The 17,205-nt window shown below is 49.8% G+C and overlaps 1 protein-coding gene across 1 annotated transcript; it reads left to right on the plus strand.

The window, feature by feature from the left end:
• Positions 1-1,717: 1,717 nt before the first annotated feature.
• Positions 1,718-11,196, plus strand: LOC131212454 (BCL2/adenovirus E1B 19 kDa protein-interacting protein 3). The gene is made up of 5 exons (XM_058206322.1): positions 1,718-2,991; positions 9,125-9,498; positions 9,843-9,913; positions 9,989-10,165; positions 10,251-11,196. Exons 1-5 carry the CDS (start codon positions 2,877-2,879, stop codon positions 10,300-10,302), a joined length of 789 nt encoding a protein of 262 aa, XP_058062305.1. The 5' UTR covers positions 1,718-2,876; the 3' UTR covers positions 10,303-11,196.
• The last annotated feature ends 6,009 nt before the right edge of the window (positions 11,197-17,205 follow it).

A 17,205-nucleotide genomic window follows, 5' to 3' on the forward strand; every position in this document is an offset into this window, starting at 1 on the left:
ATCCGAATTTCTAGCACTCATGAGGAATTCGTTTCTTTAATCAGAAATTCGATATTTGCAGACGATTATGCATTAACATATTTCGGTGTCATGCAGATTGCATAGCTAAGGCGTGAAAATGCCTTAAAATAAATAAACTACTGTAGACCACCTGTAACGCGGCACAGCGGTTACGTAGCTTAAGATCGAACCCTGCTGTCAAACCTGTGTTCACGTACCCTCAGACCGAACCCTGCTGTCAAATGTCACACTTGTCAACGGAAGTAGAATAAAAGCGTGATTCCATCGTTGGATGTGATCCGAATCAGATGTATTCTGAACTTCTGTCTTCTGTCTTCTGTCTTCTGTCTTCTGTCTTCTGTGCTTGCTGCCCACGTGTTTTATTGTTCTGTCTTGAGTCCCGCGTAATGAGCCATCTTGTTTTACACTACAATTATTATACTTGATCTCGTGTATTACACAAAAAGTATTGAAATTAATCAAAATTCGTGCAAAAAAAAAAAAACTACCAAAGACAAATTCCCCACTGTGCACGTAGGCCTAGACGAATCGCGGTCACCAACACACTCAAACGATAACCTTTACTAGGGGGCTACACGAAGCGAGAAAACTAGCGTAAAATTACCGTATTTTTCCGTGTATAACGCGCACTTTTTTCCCAATTTTTTTAGCTCTAAAATCTGGGTGCGCGTTATACAAGGGTAGTAAACATTTTGTCTCCTCCAAGCATACAAATGTGCCCTTTTAGGTACATATTCTATAGTATTATTGAATAAATTATAAAATGAAACACTTGTTAGGAATATAATTATCCATACAATATCGTTTTTAAGTCATGGCAGGGAGTTAAAACAGAAGTTGTTGTGAAATCATTTAAAAAATGTGGCATCAGCATGGATCTGAAGATGTCGCAATTTATGAGGACTCTTCAGAGAGTGACAATGAGGAGTACATTGAACAGCAATTGGAGAATATCAATTTGTCAGACAGCAGTGAATCTGAGTTTGAAGATTATTCCGAAATATAAAATACTAGTATGTCTTTTGCAATGTATACGCATTTTATCTTTAGTCTACTTTAGAATATTCATAGAGTATTTAGAGTAATACATTATTATCATTTGATATTTGTTGGATATCACATATCTGAAAAATGTAAAGTAAAAAATTTGTTTTCCAATTTTGTTCTCGTAAAATATGGGTGCGCGTTATACACGGGTGCGCGTTATACACGGAAAAATACGGTAATTTGTAATGTCAAAACGTTTACGCTTCGTGTGGCAGCAAAAATATAAAAACGAAACGTGAAACGTGTTTACGTTCGTGTTTTTGGTCCAATAAAATAGAAATAGAAGAGAAATTAATTGATTTCTGAATTTTTTTTATCTGTTTTTTCCGATTTTGTTGCTATACCAGCAAATAAAAACATAAATTATTCTCTGTTTGTAAGCAAAGCGTATGAAAAAAATAATTACGCTCGGGTTTACGCCTCGCGCGAGCCGTAAACGTTTTGACAGCGCCTCAGCAGTTTGGCATTAATCGTTAATGTCAAAATCATTACGTTACGCTTGATGTAGCCCCACAGTATATGTTTTGGCCGAGGCGTAAACAGTTTGGCATTACCAATTAATTTAACGCTAGTTTTTACGCTTCGTGTGGCCTCCCAGTTACGCTGGTCGCGATGGTCCGATGCTGAAAACGAAATCAAAACAACGCCGCACAGCGTAGAGGATAGGTCGCAGTAGCTCTTCGTCGTCGTTGGCCAGCCAGATCTACCACCGCCAGTGCCAAGAACTTCCGTTGCTCAAATTAACGAACACAGAACGGTCCCATTTGAAATATTCTCATTCATGTTCGCCATCGTGCGAGATTCGAGTGCTAAAGTGCGTAAAGTGCGCAGCAGGCCGCGTAGCAGCTGTTTACATTGTTGATACGTCACTGGAAAATCTTCGTGCCAGCGTGTCTCCTTTTACAGCTCCTTTTGCACGCAGTGACGCAGTTGGGTGCGCGCACACATTATTGACACGTAGCGGGTCGCGAGTTCGGATTTTCCAGTCGACGAGTGGTGCGAAGGAAAAGCCAGCGCCATTACGTTGTAAACAAAGCCCGTGGTCCGTTGCAAAGGTGCGTCGCTGCCAGGGTGTGCGTGCCGCTCTTTTGTCTCCGGTCCGGGGCCGTGTAGTGGTAGTAGTGGCAGTGGTGCGTCCGCTGGTTGCAGCGCAGTTCGCGACGCGAGCAGTGGCTTTTTGCGAAAGTGACCGCGGCTGGAGCGCGCACGCGTTTGAACGAGATCGATAGCGTGGAGTGACCGCGAGTGAGCGAACGAGAGCGCGCGACAAGAACCTGTTTGTTGCCCGCCGCTTTGGGCGCCGTTTCGGACCAACGAAAGGTGTACGTGACCGAGCCCACACAGCCCGCACCAGGAAAGGGAACTAGTATTGTGGATGCATTAAACAAAAAAAAACAACGCATTAGATTGAAAACATAAATATCATTCGATAGCTGCTCTGTGTGTGCGCGCGATATTCTGGTCGGTTTCGGTAGTGTGCGCGCCTGCTTTATTTATTAAACCGTTCGACGAGGTTTTTATTGTTCATCCCATTCCGGTTCGCTCCGGTGAGAGCACTTCGGGTGAGAAGTGACAGTGAGAGAAGGAGCGTGAGCGTGAGTGAGTGAGGAGTCGCGAGCCGACGTTGGTTGGGCGTTCTTTGTTTACAAAACACTGCTGCTGCTTCGCGGTTGAAGTGGTTCGCGTTCTCCGCAACCCAACTCCGTGTGGTTGCGTGGCGACAGACGAAAAGGGAAATTTTGCTTCCAACATTCCGAGGCCACCCCGTGAATCGAGTGTGCAACGTGAACGGCGGCAACAGCAGCATTATGTTCCGCACGATTAATTTGTCGGGCGACAAGAAAGGGCCGGCGCTCGCGGCCAGCAAGGCAATGGCGTCCACCCCAATGCAACTGATGAAGATGGGCACGGAGGAGCTGGGCGGTAAGTGTCACGGCGGGCATTTCCGGCAGACGGAGACTGCTCACCGGAATGGGCGAATGAGTAATGGTTCCCACGCACACCGTTCGTCCGGCGTGGTGTGTGTTCGTGCGTCGCGCGGCCCATTATTGCGTCGTAGGTTTGCGTTCTCGGCGGCTACACATTCCACATTCCTTTCCGAATCGATGCTCTCCTCGCACGTTGCGAATCGGTTTGGCCCGTCTTTTTAGCTCGCCGAACCTACCGTATTTTCGCGCAAGGTTAAGGAATTACATGCATTGGGACTTGCGTTTTAATGAGGACAAAAGAGTTAAGAAATAAGTTTTTTTGCGTTTGTCAAAACCATCATTAAGGGGTTGGTGTGATTTTCGTTATTTTTTGTCACCGTTACGATAGAGAGATTTCGAATAATTATTTTTAGGTCTCCCGGGCACACGAGCCGAAACTAGTTGCGTGGATTAAAACTATCCCTTTGGCTTTGGCAACATCTGCTACTGGCTCGAAAAAAAACTCTCACTTCTCGCGACAACACACTACACTGATAACGCGGAATGCCTAAAGTTAGCACAAGAACCACACACATCCACACACGGGCTAACTAATTCCTTCCGCGAGGCCCTTGTGGTCAACATCACGTTGATAAGCAGATGGTCGAAAATGACGCTCTCGGGGCAAATGGCCCCTTCGAAGGACCCGGGGACCGACCGGCTGTGCGAGGGGAGAGGGAAACGGGATCAGCGCACTTCTTGGCCAAAGCCATAGTGATAGTGGCCGGTTCTCGATCAGGTCAGTGCTAAGGTTTTTGATAAGGAGTGGAGTGTGATGCACGCGGATGATTAGGCAGCCGGCCGTCGATGACGCGCCGTTCCCGTAATTCACGTCAAACGTCAGGTGCCCAGGACTGCGTTACGACGAAGTAGTGCGCTTTGAACATTGGCCCTGACTGGAAGGGCGTGAGAAGGTTCGGCTCCAACCCATTCCACGATGCAGACCACATCCGCGTGAACAAATGATACCCTTTTTTATCGCCGGGTGTTTGTTTACAAACAGACGACGTGGGACGATGACGACGCCGCTGCAGCAGTGGCGGCGATGCATTATTGTCTGGGGCCTTCCTGCGCTATAAATGCTGTGCGGGGTGGTGTTGCCAAAATAGCGACGATGAGTTGCGCTATTTTATTTTAATCCTCTGAGCTGCCGGAAGCAGGTGCGGCGCGCTGGCCAGATTGTGTTGAACGCGGAATATGATGCGTTGCGGAAGATGCGGTTCTGTTCATTGAACGGGGAGCATACGGAAAGTGCACCTTAGGCCGAAAAAAACCGGGCGGTCAGAATGAAATTAGGATCGCTTCCCTTACAGAGAGTGGCAAATGAAGCGCAAAACTCACGACGGAACACCACGGTAAACAGCGGCTTTTAAGACGCAGTTGCAGCGCGATCTGTCGTAAACAACGATCCTCACCCCCAGCGACAGCATGAGAGATGACGACTCGCGAATCGCACTTCCTAGCGCTCTGTGGATGAGTGATTCCCGAGGGATCGCATGGCGACCCTGGCCTATGTACCACACCGTGATCGATAGCTGACCGTCGGCCGGGTATCCGGTAACCCTTTGGAGCCCGAACCCGAATGTGGGTCAGCAACTGAAAGTCATCATCATTATCAGCAAGGGCGGAGGTGAGCCGGTTGGTGGCGTGTGCAGGGTCCTTCCGTGAGATTCGTTACGGTTGTGGTTCGTCAGGGCCAGCTGTCCTAGAACTCGGAGCGCACAGTCTTTCGAAACAATCGTTGGATAAATATTTTGCAATCCGCGCATTCCGCGCAGCCAGCCGGTTGGACAATATTTTCGCACGGATCGTGCGGCCGGATGACCAAGCGTCAATAGAGTGACAAACCACTTGTAACGCTTGTTGCTGTTTGCGTCAGCGGACCCTGGCCACCACATAACACCTACCTACTCCTTCCCGCGAGTTGATCAAGAAGTTTCCAGACGTGTGGACGGTGATGCGCGCCGCCTCAACTTGGACGATTAAAATCTGGCCAAACAATTAATGTGAGTGGCGTAATCCAACGTGACGGGCCGTGGCATGCAGATTAAAATGCAACATCTCTCTCTCTCTCCCTAGCTCGATTGGCTGCTATCAGTGCCGCCAGCGTGATTGTTCGCGCTGTGCGTTGACTCTGCGCGACTCTCGATTGCTCCAGGGCTTATTTGTGGAAGGTTTTACTCCCTAGACATAATAACAAGAACCAACCGTCTCACAGGGTATGTGTGTCCCTCCGGCGTTGATTGGCGTGAAATCATCTTCGCGATTTTTCGCGCATAGTCTATTTTCATCCCTCCGTGGTCAACTGCTCTCTGCGCACTTTTGTTATCAGCGGAGTGAGCGCGCACGTTAGACACACGGACACGCTAATTGACCCAAAAACTGGCTGATAAATTGTTTGCGGTGGTGCTACCATTGCGCGCGTTGTGTACAACGAACTTTGTGCGGGGGCCTCCTTATTCGGATTTCGGTTAGAGGGGCTTGAGCAACCACCAGCTGCGAGTTGAGACGCACACACTAATAGAGTCGCCAAAGACGCTAGCCAAGCAGCCTACACACAACATGTATGCGATTGGCTTCTTCTTTGTCTGTTTGTTTGTGGGGCCAAAAGTGGAACACAAAAAATGGTGGTTTGGCGGGGTACAGCATTGGCCTAACGAGAGAGACCCCCTTTTCCAAAGCCGCCACTGCGCTGGTTTCGGTTTGCTACATCATCGACTGCGCGCGCAAGCGGATCGTTTTCTGCGGGCGCCAACATAATGGTGCGGCCCATTGGAATGTAAACAAACCCTTGTAGAGGTGGATAAACATTGTGCCGTCTCCGTTACAGTTCAGTTGGAGTGGGGTCTGGTTTCGCGGTCTGGTCGCGTTCGCACTGAAAATCAATTGGCTCCCGAAAAAAAGGGAAAATTGAAATTGATCGAACACAAGCTATTTGCGCTAATCACAGTCCCACCCTTTAGGTGCGTCAATTAACATAATTAAGCTTCCATTAACGGGATGGGTGGTGTCAGTGATGACTGTCCGTGATTTATGGAACACCATTTCCCGGTTCCGGTTCTCCCGGTTCTTCGCCTCCATTACTTTCGGGGACACTACGCTGCATTAAGGAGGTTCATCATTGGGATGTGATTTGAAATATTGACGCTCAAACCAATAACCGCAACGCGCATCGCACGTCGTAGGTGTCTGTTGGGCGCGCTAATTAATTGACCATTCGACTGGCGTGCGTGCGTGCGTGCGGAAGTGCTCCGTTAATTTGCTTCATAAACAAGCCGGATTGATGCGCCATTAGCCGCGCCAGGGATGCACTGCCCCAATGACATCTGCTTCCGACGAAGGGGTGACGCTGATTTTAAAACGGTACACCCGTTATCGCCGGCGTGTTGTTGTGTCTGCTTGTGCAAGCTTCTAACAGATGACTTCCCGTCGGTATACGTGATCGTTTCTCTTGTGGCCTCTAGGTGATATCACTCGCCCACCCGAGATCGGTGAAGTGATTGGTACATGTGGTTTACGCCTTGTCAACACTGCCGCCGAGTAGTTCCGTTCGTTCCAGCCACCCCAGCCGCGCGTGTCACGTTGCGTGCTTAGCGACGAGTGCGATGATTCAATTACGCTGCGCCGTAATAAACGCTTCTGACATTTGGCGTGAACAGCACGAAGTGAGCGAATCTGGTAGCGCGCCACGCATCGGCCACGTGATTGCGCCTTCACTCTCGGGCGGTAGTTAATATTCCGGGTGTTACTACTCATTCCGCCGGCGACATTCCAAAGTCCTCTCTCGCGGGTCGTTAGATTGCCTTGAACTTGCTTACTGCCCTGTGGTTTATCGACCTCCTCCGCCGAGTCTAGACGGGTTGCAATCGAACGTGTTCGAACTGAGTTACTTCGCTACTTACAAACCAATCGGAATGGGCTTTGACACTCGTGTAGCTGTTTATAGGGTAGCTCGGAAGTGTCCTTCTGAGTAGCAATTCTTGACCTACGCCAACAGGAACCGTGATCTGGTGTGTGGCGTGTGCCAATTATGCAACTGTCTTAGCGCACCGTTATGGCGAAGATTGCGGTGTGTTGGCAGGATGCCCGCCACGAATGGGTGGACCAATTTCTTTGTTGATGAAAGAAAAGGATGAGTAAGAAAGGGGCCACTTCGTTCGTTTCTTTCTTTGGCCTTTGGTCTTTTGTGAGCGTATAGTATTAACCTCTAGTAACAGACAGGGACGATGCTTTCTTTATCTAATAATCTAATCGAGATGGTTTCTTCCTGTGGAACACTACGTACAGCAAAACAAAGCATCGCACGGGTGTAACATCCTATGCGCAGTCTCCTTCCCATAATGGCCTTCGAAAATGGGACCAACCATCTCCCATGACCCTCGCTCGCCAGCCACAAGACAAGGAAATGGCATTGTGAGTGCATTCGCGACGTTGGCTCTCGCAGCCTCTTTAGCCGTCAGAGTCTGGCCGAGGCAGTCGATTCCACGCCAGCTGCTGCAGCTGCTTATCCCCTGCGCTAGGTGACCCGGCCCCGGCCAGTGCAGGTGCATTGACGTCATTCGTGGACGCCTCGTGGACGCATACTCCATATAACCACAACCCGAAGCCACACTCTCTTCCTGTGACCACCGGCCGTTTCACCTTTGGGAATGGGATCGAATACGAAAATAAGACCGCGCTCTCTGTGACGTCTTTTTGGAACACGTTCGTCGCTCACTTTCGCTGTAATTTATTTTTCATGCGTTGTTTGAACCCTGGTTGTTTCTTAACAAAGAAACCAAAGTGATTGACAGTAATGCTCCTGGAGGAGTCTCTTTGGCCGGTTGGGTGAAGCAATTCTTCGTCTCTATTTCCTTTAGGGGATTTGAATCCGTAAAAGGGACCCTCTATTTTAAAGTAGTTACCAATACAGATTAAAAAAAATCCGGTTCTCAGTTGATTGTTCCAACACGTGTGGCTGTCGCGTTGCTGTGTGTTCAACACACACTGGATTTGCAGTATTAAATATTGGACACAAAACGAAATTTGGCAAAAAAATAAAGTCAGCAATGTCGCCATGTCGTGTGTGCATTTACACATTCGTGGTTCGATACAATCGCGTCATTTCCGGCCGAGTAAACAATCGCAAAGCGTTCACTGTTTCAGTTTCATTAGGCATTAGTTCAACAGACGCCCTGGGCCATGTGTGGAATGAATGCCTGTCTCTGTTTGTTTACTACATCCGTTTTGTTTATTATACCCATTCGACCCCGAACCGTTGCCGATTACACGGGTCCGTTGTTGAACGTTCCTCATCGCTACAACCGGGTAACGGTCAGCCCAGCATTGCTGTGGCACGGGTAAAGCATAACCCAATGGTTGAACAAAAAACAGAAAGAAATGTTGACGGCCCACTTTCCGTTTCTACTGCACAAATCAAGCCCTACGAAGGTGAAGCCGTAGCAGGTCCCAATTTTTCGTCATAAGCATATGCTCGTGTCCCGTCGACGGCGCGTGGTTCCATTGAACGCAGAGGCATCATCCTAACCTGCACTTCCTGTGTGTCCGGAGGGTAGAGAAAAATGGGCCGAAAGCTAATCAACATTCTGCAACAACACTGGTGGTGGCAGCAGGTCCGTTGCTTAAACTGTTGGCTCGTCGCTGCTTGGGTTGGTTGGTTATAAATATTAATTCAGTTCTGCGGCAAGCACGCGGTGGTCACCCTGGGAGCGCAAAACCCATATAGACCCCCTTTCCGGTGGGCAGTGATCCGACTAAAGAGAGACAAAAGCACGCATAGCAAATGTGCGCCGCGGACCTTGAACGGGGGTTTGTTGTTCGAAAAGGAAAAGAATATTTTAACGAAACCAGAGGAAACGTAAAACAACACACACGCAGGCACGCACGAACACTGCGTTTGGACGAAGCGTTGCCGTTGTCAAGGTCATCTGCAGCAACACTCTGACGGACATGCTTCGCCGAAGTTGCAACGATCGCGATCGCGTTGCGTTCCACAACCTGATCATCGCATCCCCTGTTCTGGTATTGCTTTTATGTTATTTTATGTTTCTCTCTCTTTCTTTTCCCGTTTCGTTATGGTTCCTGTGCAGAATCGTGGATCGAGCTATCGTCGAGCACGAGCCAAGGGGCCGGTCCGACGGCCGCCGCCGCCGCCAACCAGAGTAATCCTCTCGTCGCGAGCACCGTGGGAGGCAGCATCGCGAACCGCACCCCTCCGGAGCTGTGCGCCAAGAGCCCGGACCGGACGACGCCACCACTACCGTTCGCCTCGGTGGAGGAGTACATAAGACTGCTGCGGGAGGCTCAGCGAGAGTCGAAGGAATCGAGCCGAGTCGCGTCGCTGACGAGTTCGCGCAAAAACTCACCCCGCGGTAGCCCCAAGTCGCCGCCGAACAGCCCGAACAATGAGCTGGCCGCCACCGAGGAAGATCTCAAAAATGTTTACATCAACTATGTCAACAAGGTGAGCCGCGTGGCCCCCAACGGGCCAGGCCTTTGAAAGCGTGTAAACGATACTTTCCGGTTAAATGTCGCACGGATGAAGGAAACACTATAAGCTCTCATGATGTAACGAGATGCCCGGAGGGGGTTCGCAGTTTAGTTTTTTTTTTCTGTTCCAACGAGCGAAAGGAAGGGATCCGCATCCGGTCCAAACTTGCTGCGTGATCAAGTTTGGCAACTTTATGTCCACAGTGGCGCCTAGTGATTTGCCGAACCGCGATAAGTGAATGCGGATTGTTGTTTTGAATTCGGTTTGATGTATTAGTGTTACCTTCGCCTAATTCTTAACCATGATTTCGTTCGCAGGATGGTGACATTGTGAAGGATACAGACTGGGTGTGGGATTGGAGCAGTAGACCAGACCAGCAGCCACCTAAGTAAGTGCCTGATGCGTCAGTTCCGTTGCAAGAAATGCATTGCTCATCGGATCTTCTATACTCTGCTACTTTTAGAGACTGGAAATTTGAACATCCCAAAAAGCCAGGCCAAGAAGAATGCACCAAAACCAGCCACGCCGGTTACTCGATAAGGCAGGTCCGGGTAGGGAAAAATTCCCTGTTTTCGCGGGAGTTTCTGTACTCGATCGTAGTAACGAACATACTATCGCTCCTGCTGGGAGCAGGTATTGGGTAAGTTCCTTTCCTCCAGTTCCGATTGCAGATGTGTCGTGTTTGCTAACAGTAGCTTTGCATTTCTTGGTTGTTCTTCCAACAGCGCCTGGCTGCAGAAACGAGGATTGATTCTGACCCGCATCTCGATTGAATAAAGACGACACTTGCGTGGTCCGCGAGCGGTACCGCTGTCTAATCTTGATCCCCAGGACTCCACGGCATACACACGGCCCTTCTCGATTCACTTTACGGCATCGTTCATCTGCTCTAAAAGCGCGTTTTAGAGTTTCTGACGCTGCGATTGTCGGCAATTTGCCGTAGGGCATTTATCTTGTAGCGTGCAAAGAAAAAACGTACATTTAAAAGATTGTTTTTAGCGAAACGGCGTAACGTAATTGAAAGTTAGGAATTATGGTTGAGTTAGTGACACTTTCCGAGCACACGGTAGATTGTTTGCAGTAGATTCATTTTGGCAAAAAAGTGTGATCATATCCAAGCAGATTGGAAAACAGCAGAGAAATCTATAGAAGCGCAAACATATTCGGAAGATTGTCGGGAGGTTCCCATTGTAGCACACACTAATAACGGTCCAATTGGAAGTTAGTTGCTTATTTTCCACTCTTTTTGAGTTTTCCCAGCTGTCGATAAGGTTTTCATTAGCTAAGAGAGACTGTGCAGGAATCAATCGTCACTCGAATGCCGAGTGAGAGAAGCGGTGGTGTGTACGGATGGACAGGGACGGACAATTTTTGTGCAAACGAAGGGAACAGAGATTAGATTTCGTGTGATTTCTTTCCTATCGGAGATGCGACGATGGGAAGATGGAAACGATCAGGGAGAAAAGTAGAGGAAAAACGAAGCAAGTTTATTCCATTTTTCTATAAACACATAAACAGACAGTTTTTCATTATGTCTGAAGGAATCCAAAAAAAAACACAACAAATCAAGAACTGCAAGTCCAGATGTAGGGAGACGATGTATTCTGAATGAGCAACGTTTCACGACGAGATTATTAATGCGCAATGAAAGTTTTGTTTGATGTAGTGATACGTTATTGTTATTTTTCTAGTTTGTGCTTTATCTTGTTGATTTTAACGGTCAAATCAAATTCGAAAGTTGCACCACCCACCAGCGGTCTACATATCTTGGTTAGCCGCGACCACAACCAACAGCACGGTGAACACACGAAACATTTCATACGTGAAATGTTTCATGTGATGTGGTAACGGCAATTCGAAATCCAACAGCATATTTCTGCGAATGTTTTTTTATTTATCAAACAAAATGGCTGTTTAAAAGCAAATCTATTCGTAATTACACTTTTAATATGTTTATCTTAACGCTGCACATTATCTTCTTTTATCCAAGCGCTGTTGCATTAATTAGTTCCATTCTGCTTATCGCTGGCATTGCATAAACGATTGAAGTCGTGAAAGGGTGTTTGTCTCGTTCGTGAAAAGATCGAAAGGCCATTTCAGTCGGAAACTGGCAGCCATTCGCGAAAAGAGTGGCGACGGAGGAGAAATGGAAATGATAGTTTATTCTAATTGGTATTTGAATTCCAAGACCATTACTTTGTATTACTCCTTAAGCATTATACACACGCATAATAAAGTAAAAAAGTCAAAAAGAAACCCAAAGACTTACAGCTATTATTCGAAACAATGTGTCATGGCATAAAGGTAAGTCTCCGTGACTCTGTCAGGTGAATATCGAAATCCATCGGTGGGGAGTTCTGTAAATATGTTTCGAGAGCCGAGGCAGAGGACAAGTACGTTCAGCTACTGATTATTTTTCAAACAACTTTGTTGGAATTGCTTGGGAGCACAGTATGGCTGAGATCTTCGTTGGCCCCAAAACTCAGATCCTTTCGTTCGTCAGTTGCCGAAATTAGCTACCGAAACAGAAACCGCTTGCGTTCGGGTTGATGATCAATGATTTCCCAGGACATTCGATACAGCCACCGACGTGCGGTTCGCTTCTTGGCAACCGTAAGCTGCTTTCCACGTTCCGCTGCCGAAGATGAGTGCCGTTGCACTGGGGAGAAGACCGGTGGCGGCTTCAAATAATTGAATCCGGGTGAGATGGGTGCGAAAGGGCAAACCGACGGCGAAGGGTGGCCCTCCCCTTTCTTCACCACTTGCTACCCATTGCTGGGTGGCCAGGCAAAATATATTATCAACGATAATCGAATATATCTCGTTTGGGTCCCGGGCATTCGCCTCTGTTTTACTGCAACGTAATGAAATTTTCAAAAAGGAACGGAACCACGCTGTCGAGTTGCGCTCGGGGACTTTGCCTTTTCGCAATTGAAGATCGATAGAAACATCTGCGTGCGATCCGTTCGCAACGTCCGGGGAAGGTAGCTTTCGGCGGGTGTGCCGCCGGTGTGGTTTGAGTTCGTTCGTCCGTGATGAAACCCCGGGCTCCAAGGAGCTGCGGGTTTTGCCGGTGCAGTGAAACCGTGCTTCCAGGTTTCGTTGCGGGTCACCACCATCGGGGACGGAACAGGCACCCTGTGCGGTCGAACCGTTCGGACTTTCTTCGGGACTGCTTCCAAAGCTAATTATAAGGGACAATCGAATTTCTTGGGTTGCTGAAACGTTGTTTGAGGTTATTTTTAAATTTGCACCCCAACCTGCCAGTTCGGTTCCAAGGTTCGGTGTGATTCTCTTACGCAGCCGTAAGTTGGCAAACTTAGTTTGATGTTTTATTTTAGATCTCCTTCGAGAACGGTGGCCAGTCCGTCTGCCGACCTGGAAACGCTACGCATAGGAGTGGTATTTAAAGATGCTCCTCGTGCTGACTACCGCAGGCCACAGCCTCTCGGTGGCAGCTTCGACACCCTTCGCACAACTAGGTGGCGACAACGGTTCTAATCAGCCTTGATTACGCTTATTGACATGTAAATCATCAATAATGGAGTACGCTCCACATCCGAAGTGTGTTGCAGAAATCAATCGATACACATAAATCATCCAACTGCCGTGGCCAACGTGGATCGCACCGACGATGCAACCGACTCAATCCGCTAGGCTCCGTTTCGTACGGCTTCTGCAGTGCCAAGGCCGTACGAGTAGCTTCGGATGCATCGGCGAACGGTCGGCAAGGCGTGCGCTGTCCTTCGGCAGGGCTCTTCATTAGGCACCGCAAATTAATCAAACATTCGATGGATATTAAATCCGGGAGTCAGTGCTACCGTGCTCAGTGCTGTGGGCGCCTCCATCCCGGGGGCGAATCCGTAGCCGGTTGCCGACTGGCAGCAAATCTTGTAAGTGACCCTAAGCGGGGGCCGAGCTGCCGGCGACGGCGACGGTGATGTGTTTGCAGCGCTGTTCGTTCGTTGGGGCCGTTGATTTAACGTTCCGGGCGCTATAAATCTCCCCTAATGAACGATAACGCCCTCTCTATCGATAAGAAATCAGCCAGTGGAAGTAAGTAAATTTACATTACGGAAGCACCGAACAAACTTCGCTTAATGCCAGAGACCCCGGCCAGTAACCTTCCCAGCCCAGCCTGTGCCTTATCGCGCCCTTCCGCCTCTAATAGCCAATGATGGTCGTGTGCTGTCCGACCGTCGCCGAGCTCGGGGTTTCTTATGGCTAATTAAAGCTATGGCCTGGCGCGGAGAGAGTCCTGATCTCGGACTTCGGGACAATCGTTGCATCGTCGGTGGGAAAATTATTACTCCTGAGTTATTTACGGGCACGGTGTAAATGGGGCCGAGTCGTTGCCGAAACCGGACACTGGCAGTTATGCCGACACTTCGGCTGCACCGTGGAGGGGAAGTGCAATGAAAGTTAATGAGATGGAATGCTGATCCCGAGACGGCGAGAAAGTTCAACCCGCCTGGGTGAAGTTAGGAAAGTCACGGTGACATTCATCATCGCTGGGGGACCAAGCGGACCAAGCGGATGCTTGATGATTCCGTGTAAATATTATTAATTTTGCGTTCGGTGTGGCACCGGTCGCTTGCGCTCGCTGGCGCAAATATTTGTCTATTTCCGATTCCGAAACTTTTAATTGGAATCGTAATTGTACACTGCAGAGGGGCAACGCCTGAGCCGAGAATTCAACCCCGAAGCCCCGGTCTCAACCCCCGGGAACAGGTGAATAACAGGTGGAATTCGGCTGCGGTTTTTGCTGGCCTGGTCTCGCTGTCGTACCAACTGGCAATCCGTGAGCGATACTTTGTTTGCTGGCCAAAGTTTTACTGATGAATAGCAGATTCGTACGTACTTGGCCCTGCAGCGCCCGGGTTCGGTACCATACGTTGGCTTACCAACAACGTCGTGGGGGCCATCGCCGTGTCTGGTGGCTCCCTCGCAAGACCATCCAAGGAATGGAAATCATCATCCGCTCGCGGAACTCAAGTTGGCTGAATATGAATAAAAGTTCGCCCGTGTTTGTCTTGTGCCGTTCCGGCTGTTTCCTGCCCGGGGTTGGCGAAGTGCCTTCTTCGACTACTGACTTCGGTGGTGCTGCTGCTCAAACGTCAGGACTTGAAAGACAGCTCCGGACAAGTGTTGGACAGTGAACCCGCCCAGCGGCACAGCTGGGTTCGCTGCTGTAAATTGGAGAATGTTACCATTCCTTCCTCCGTTGGCGTCGGCCGAACGTCTGACGTGTATTCCAGGTGCGATTGCGGTGAAAGACAGTGTGGCCCTACAAGTAAGCAATACGGGATTCGGGACCACTTCTGGAATGTGCTTTATTAAAAACCAATTCGAAAGAAAGATGGCCACGAGAACATCATACCTCTGCTGGGATCGCTGGAGAGTTGTGTGGTTGGACAAAACAAACCACGTCCGGGATTGCTATTGGCCAGTATGCCGGAGGCCAACGGTGGTGCTGTAACTGTATCGGAAGCCTGGCCACAGTCTGGGCCCGCTCGGTTGACAATCCCGAGTGATGAAATCTGAATAATGCAGGCAAATGAAATTATAATAATGGCGACGATGGTTCCGGGTACCCGTGAAATATGCATACGGTGCGGAGTTCGGTCGGAAGGAGCCCCGGGTCGGGTGTCGCTTTCCTGTTCGCCGAAACTTTGTTGCACCGTCGCGCCTTGTGGGGCGGTCCACCGGGGACTCCGGCGACAGACGTTCCAGCGCAGACCACATCAGACGCTAACGAAGCCGAACGGGCGTGCAGATGCCACGGAAGCCCGCGGTGGCAGTGGGAATGATTTCACGCGCCATTTGATGTGAAGATTCACCTGCCCACCGGTGGTTGGCCGCGACCGCAACCAAGATTCTGCATGAGACGCGTTTCGGAAGTAGCTGTGATGGTACGCGCAAGATGTCAAATTAAATTGACGGCTCGAATGAGTGGCGCTCTGGCATGGACGAGGTTGAGGCTGGACGCATTTTGGTCCGCGGTGAGCGCCCTAGAGAACATGCATGTTTTAGGTCCAACTCCCTCTTCTAACCGAGTGGTTTCATGTGGTCTGGAATGTTCCACCTTAGTGGCTAGGGTCCTTGGACTAACTGGTGCGTGAGATTTCACGTTTTTTTGCCGACTCGTGGTATGACTTTGATTTGCTCTGATATAAAGGACGTAAGATTCGGTAAGTAATTGCCTCCTCGGAACTGACTGTAACACTTTCTTCACGGAAGTTGTGTAATAAATTAATAGCTCTCACAAGCCATCTAATCAGTACGACTAAGCCTGAGTCGCAAAGTATAGCCCCTTCTGGAAGCTTAAGTTGCAATACACCCGGCCGGAACACCTGCTGCCATCGGATCAAGCACCCGGTACGAAGTTGTAAAGCAAGCACATTAATCACCCCTGGACGATGGTCAGTAAAATTGCGGCTAACCGCGGCGCCGTCCGGAGTCCAACCAGAGCTCCATAGGACACCAGAAATTTTCCCTCCACTTGAGCCGAATGTCCCAGGATTATCACACGATTCCGGATCGCCCGGATGGTCGGTCCTGCGGTCATGGTTCGATTTCCCACGGCACCGGTCCTCCCTCGGTGTGCGATATCAATTTTCATACCGAAAACGCTCCATTACTTAATGATTTCCTCAAATTTATTTACGGCGGCTGCTGCAGTTCCGGTCGGCACTCCAGGGTGCGCTTCTGCCCTGGAGCTGGTGGATCATTTCAGCGAACCCACCCGGCACCCTACCCGGGCAAACCTAATCTTCGGATGTAGTTTTCATCTGTTTGCATTTTATTCCCATACGTCACCGGATTATGGGTCCGTCGTCGTCGTCATCCCTGGTCGTATCTTCATCGTTCCGGGCGAGCTGGGACATGTGTTTCGTGCGAATGCGGTCCGATCGAAATATCATAACGCCACCGGAAGTGGACCTCTCGGGGCGCTCATCCACCCGAACGGCGGCCAGAGGTTGTCCAGAGATGGGAAGCCATGTGCCGACCGACCGACCGTGTGTGTGCCCTGGCCTCGGTCCGAAGAATTGAAAACGATACAAATAAACGGAGCGTCGGGCCGGGCCGGGCCGAAGGACCGGTGTTGTTGCCATCGAACCGGAACCGCAAGTGTCGATAGCGGTAAGATTACCGTCGGGGCTCCAAGGACCGGTGGCGGCGGCGCACAAAGTGCACAAGCCTGGAGATTGCGGCTGAGTGGCAAGGACTTAAGCGCCGCCTGCCAGTCCCTGCCCCAGGAGTCTAGGAGGGCGCACTGATAAACTGGGGCGATGGAGTTGAGAGCGGTCCAGACGGAAGGCAGAACACCGGGATCTGAAAGGTAAGTAAACCACTCAGTAGCAACCACGGCCCGGCCCGACGCCCGTCCCGGTTTGGCTCATGAACCAATAAATGGACGGAATGGTGGCATTGATGAGTCCAATGTTGGCACTGGCTGTGGCCACGGCCGGCACGGACCGACGACGACGACAGCAAACGACAGCGACGATGATGCCGACATTAATGACGGTGGCACCGACGACGATGACGACCGTAAGGACGGCGCCGTGCTGTAGATTCTGGACAAGCTCTTAAGTAAACATTGTTGTTACGTTTACGAGAGCACATCTGTCAACAAACGGCCCGGGTGCCGGGGTGCCACATTTGAACTGCGCGGGG

The sequence above is a fragment of the Anopheles bellator genome, chromosome 2, assembly GCF_943735745.2.
Source record: "Anopheles bellator chromosome 2, idAnoBellAS_SP24_06.2, whole genome shotgun sequence".
NCBI lineage: Eukaryota > Metazoa > Arthropoda > Insecta > Diptera > Culicidae > Anopheles > Anopheles bellator.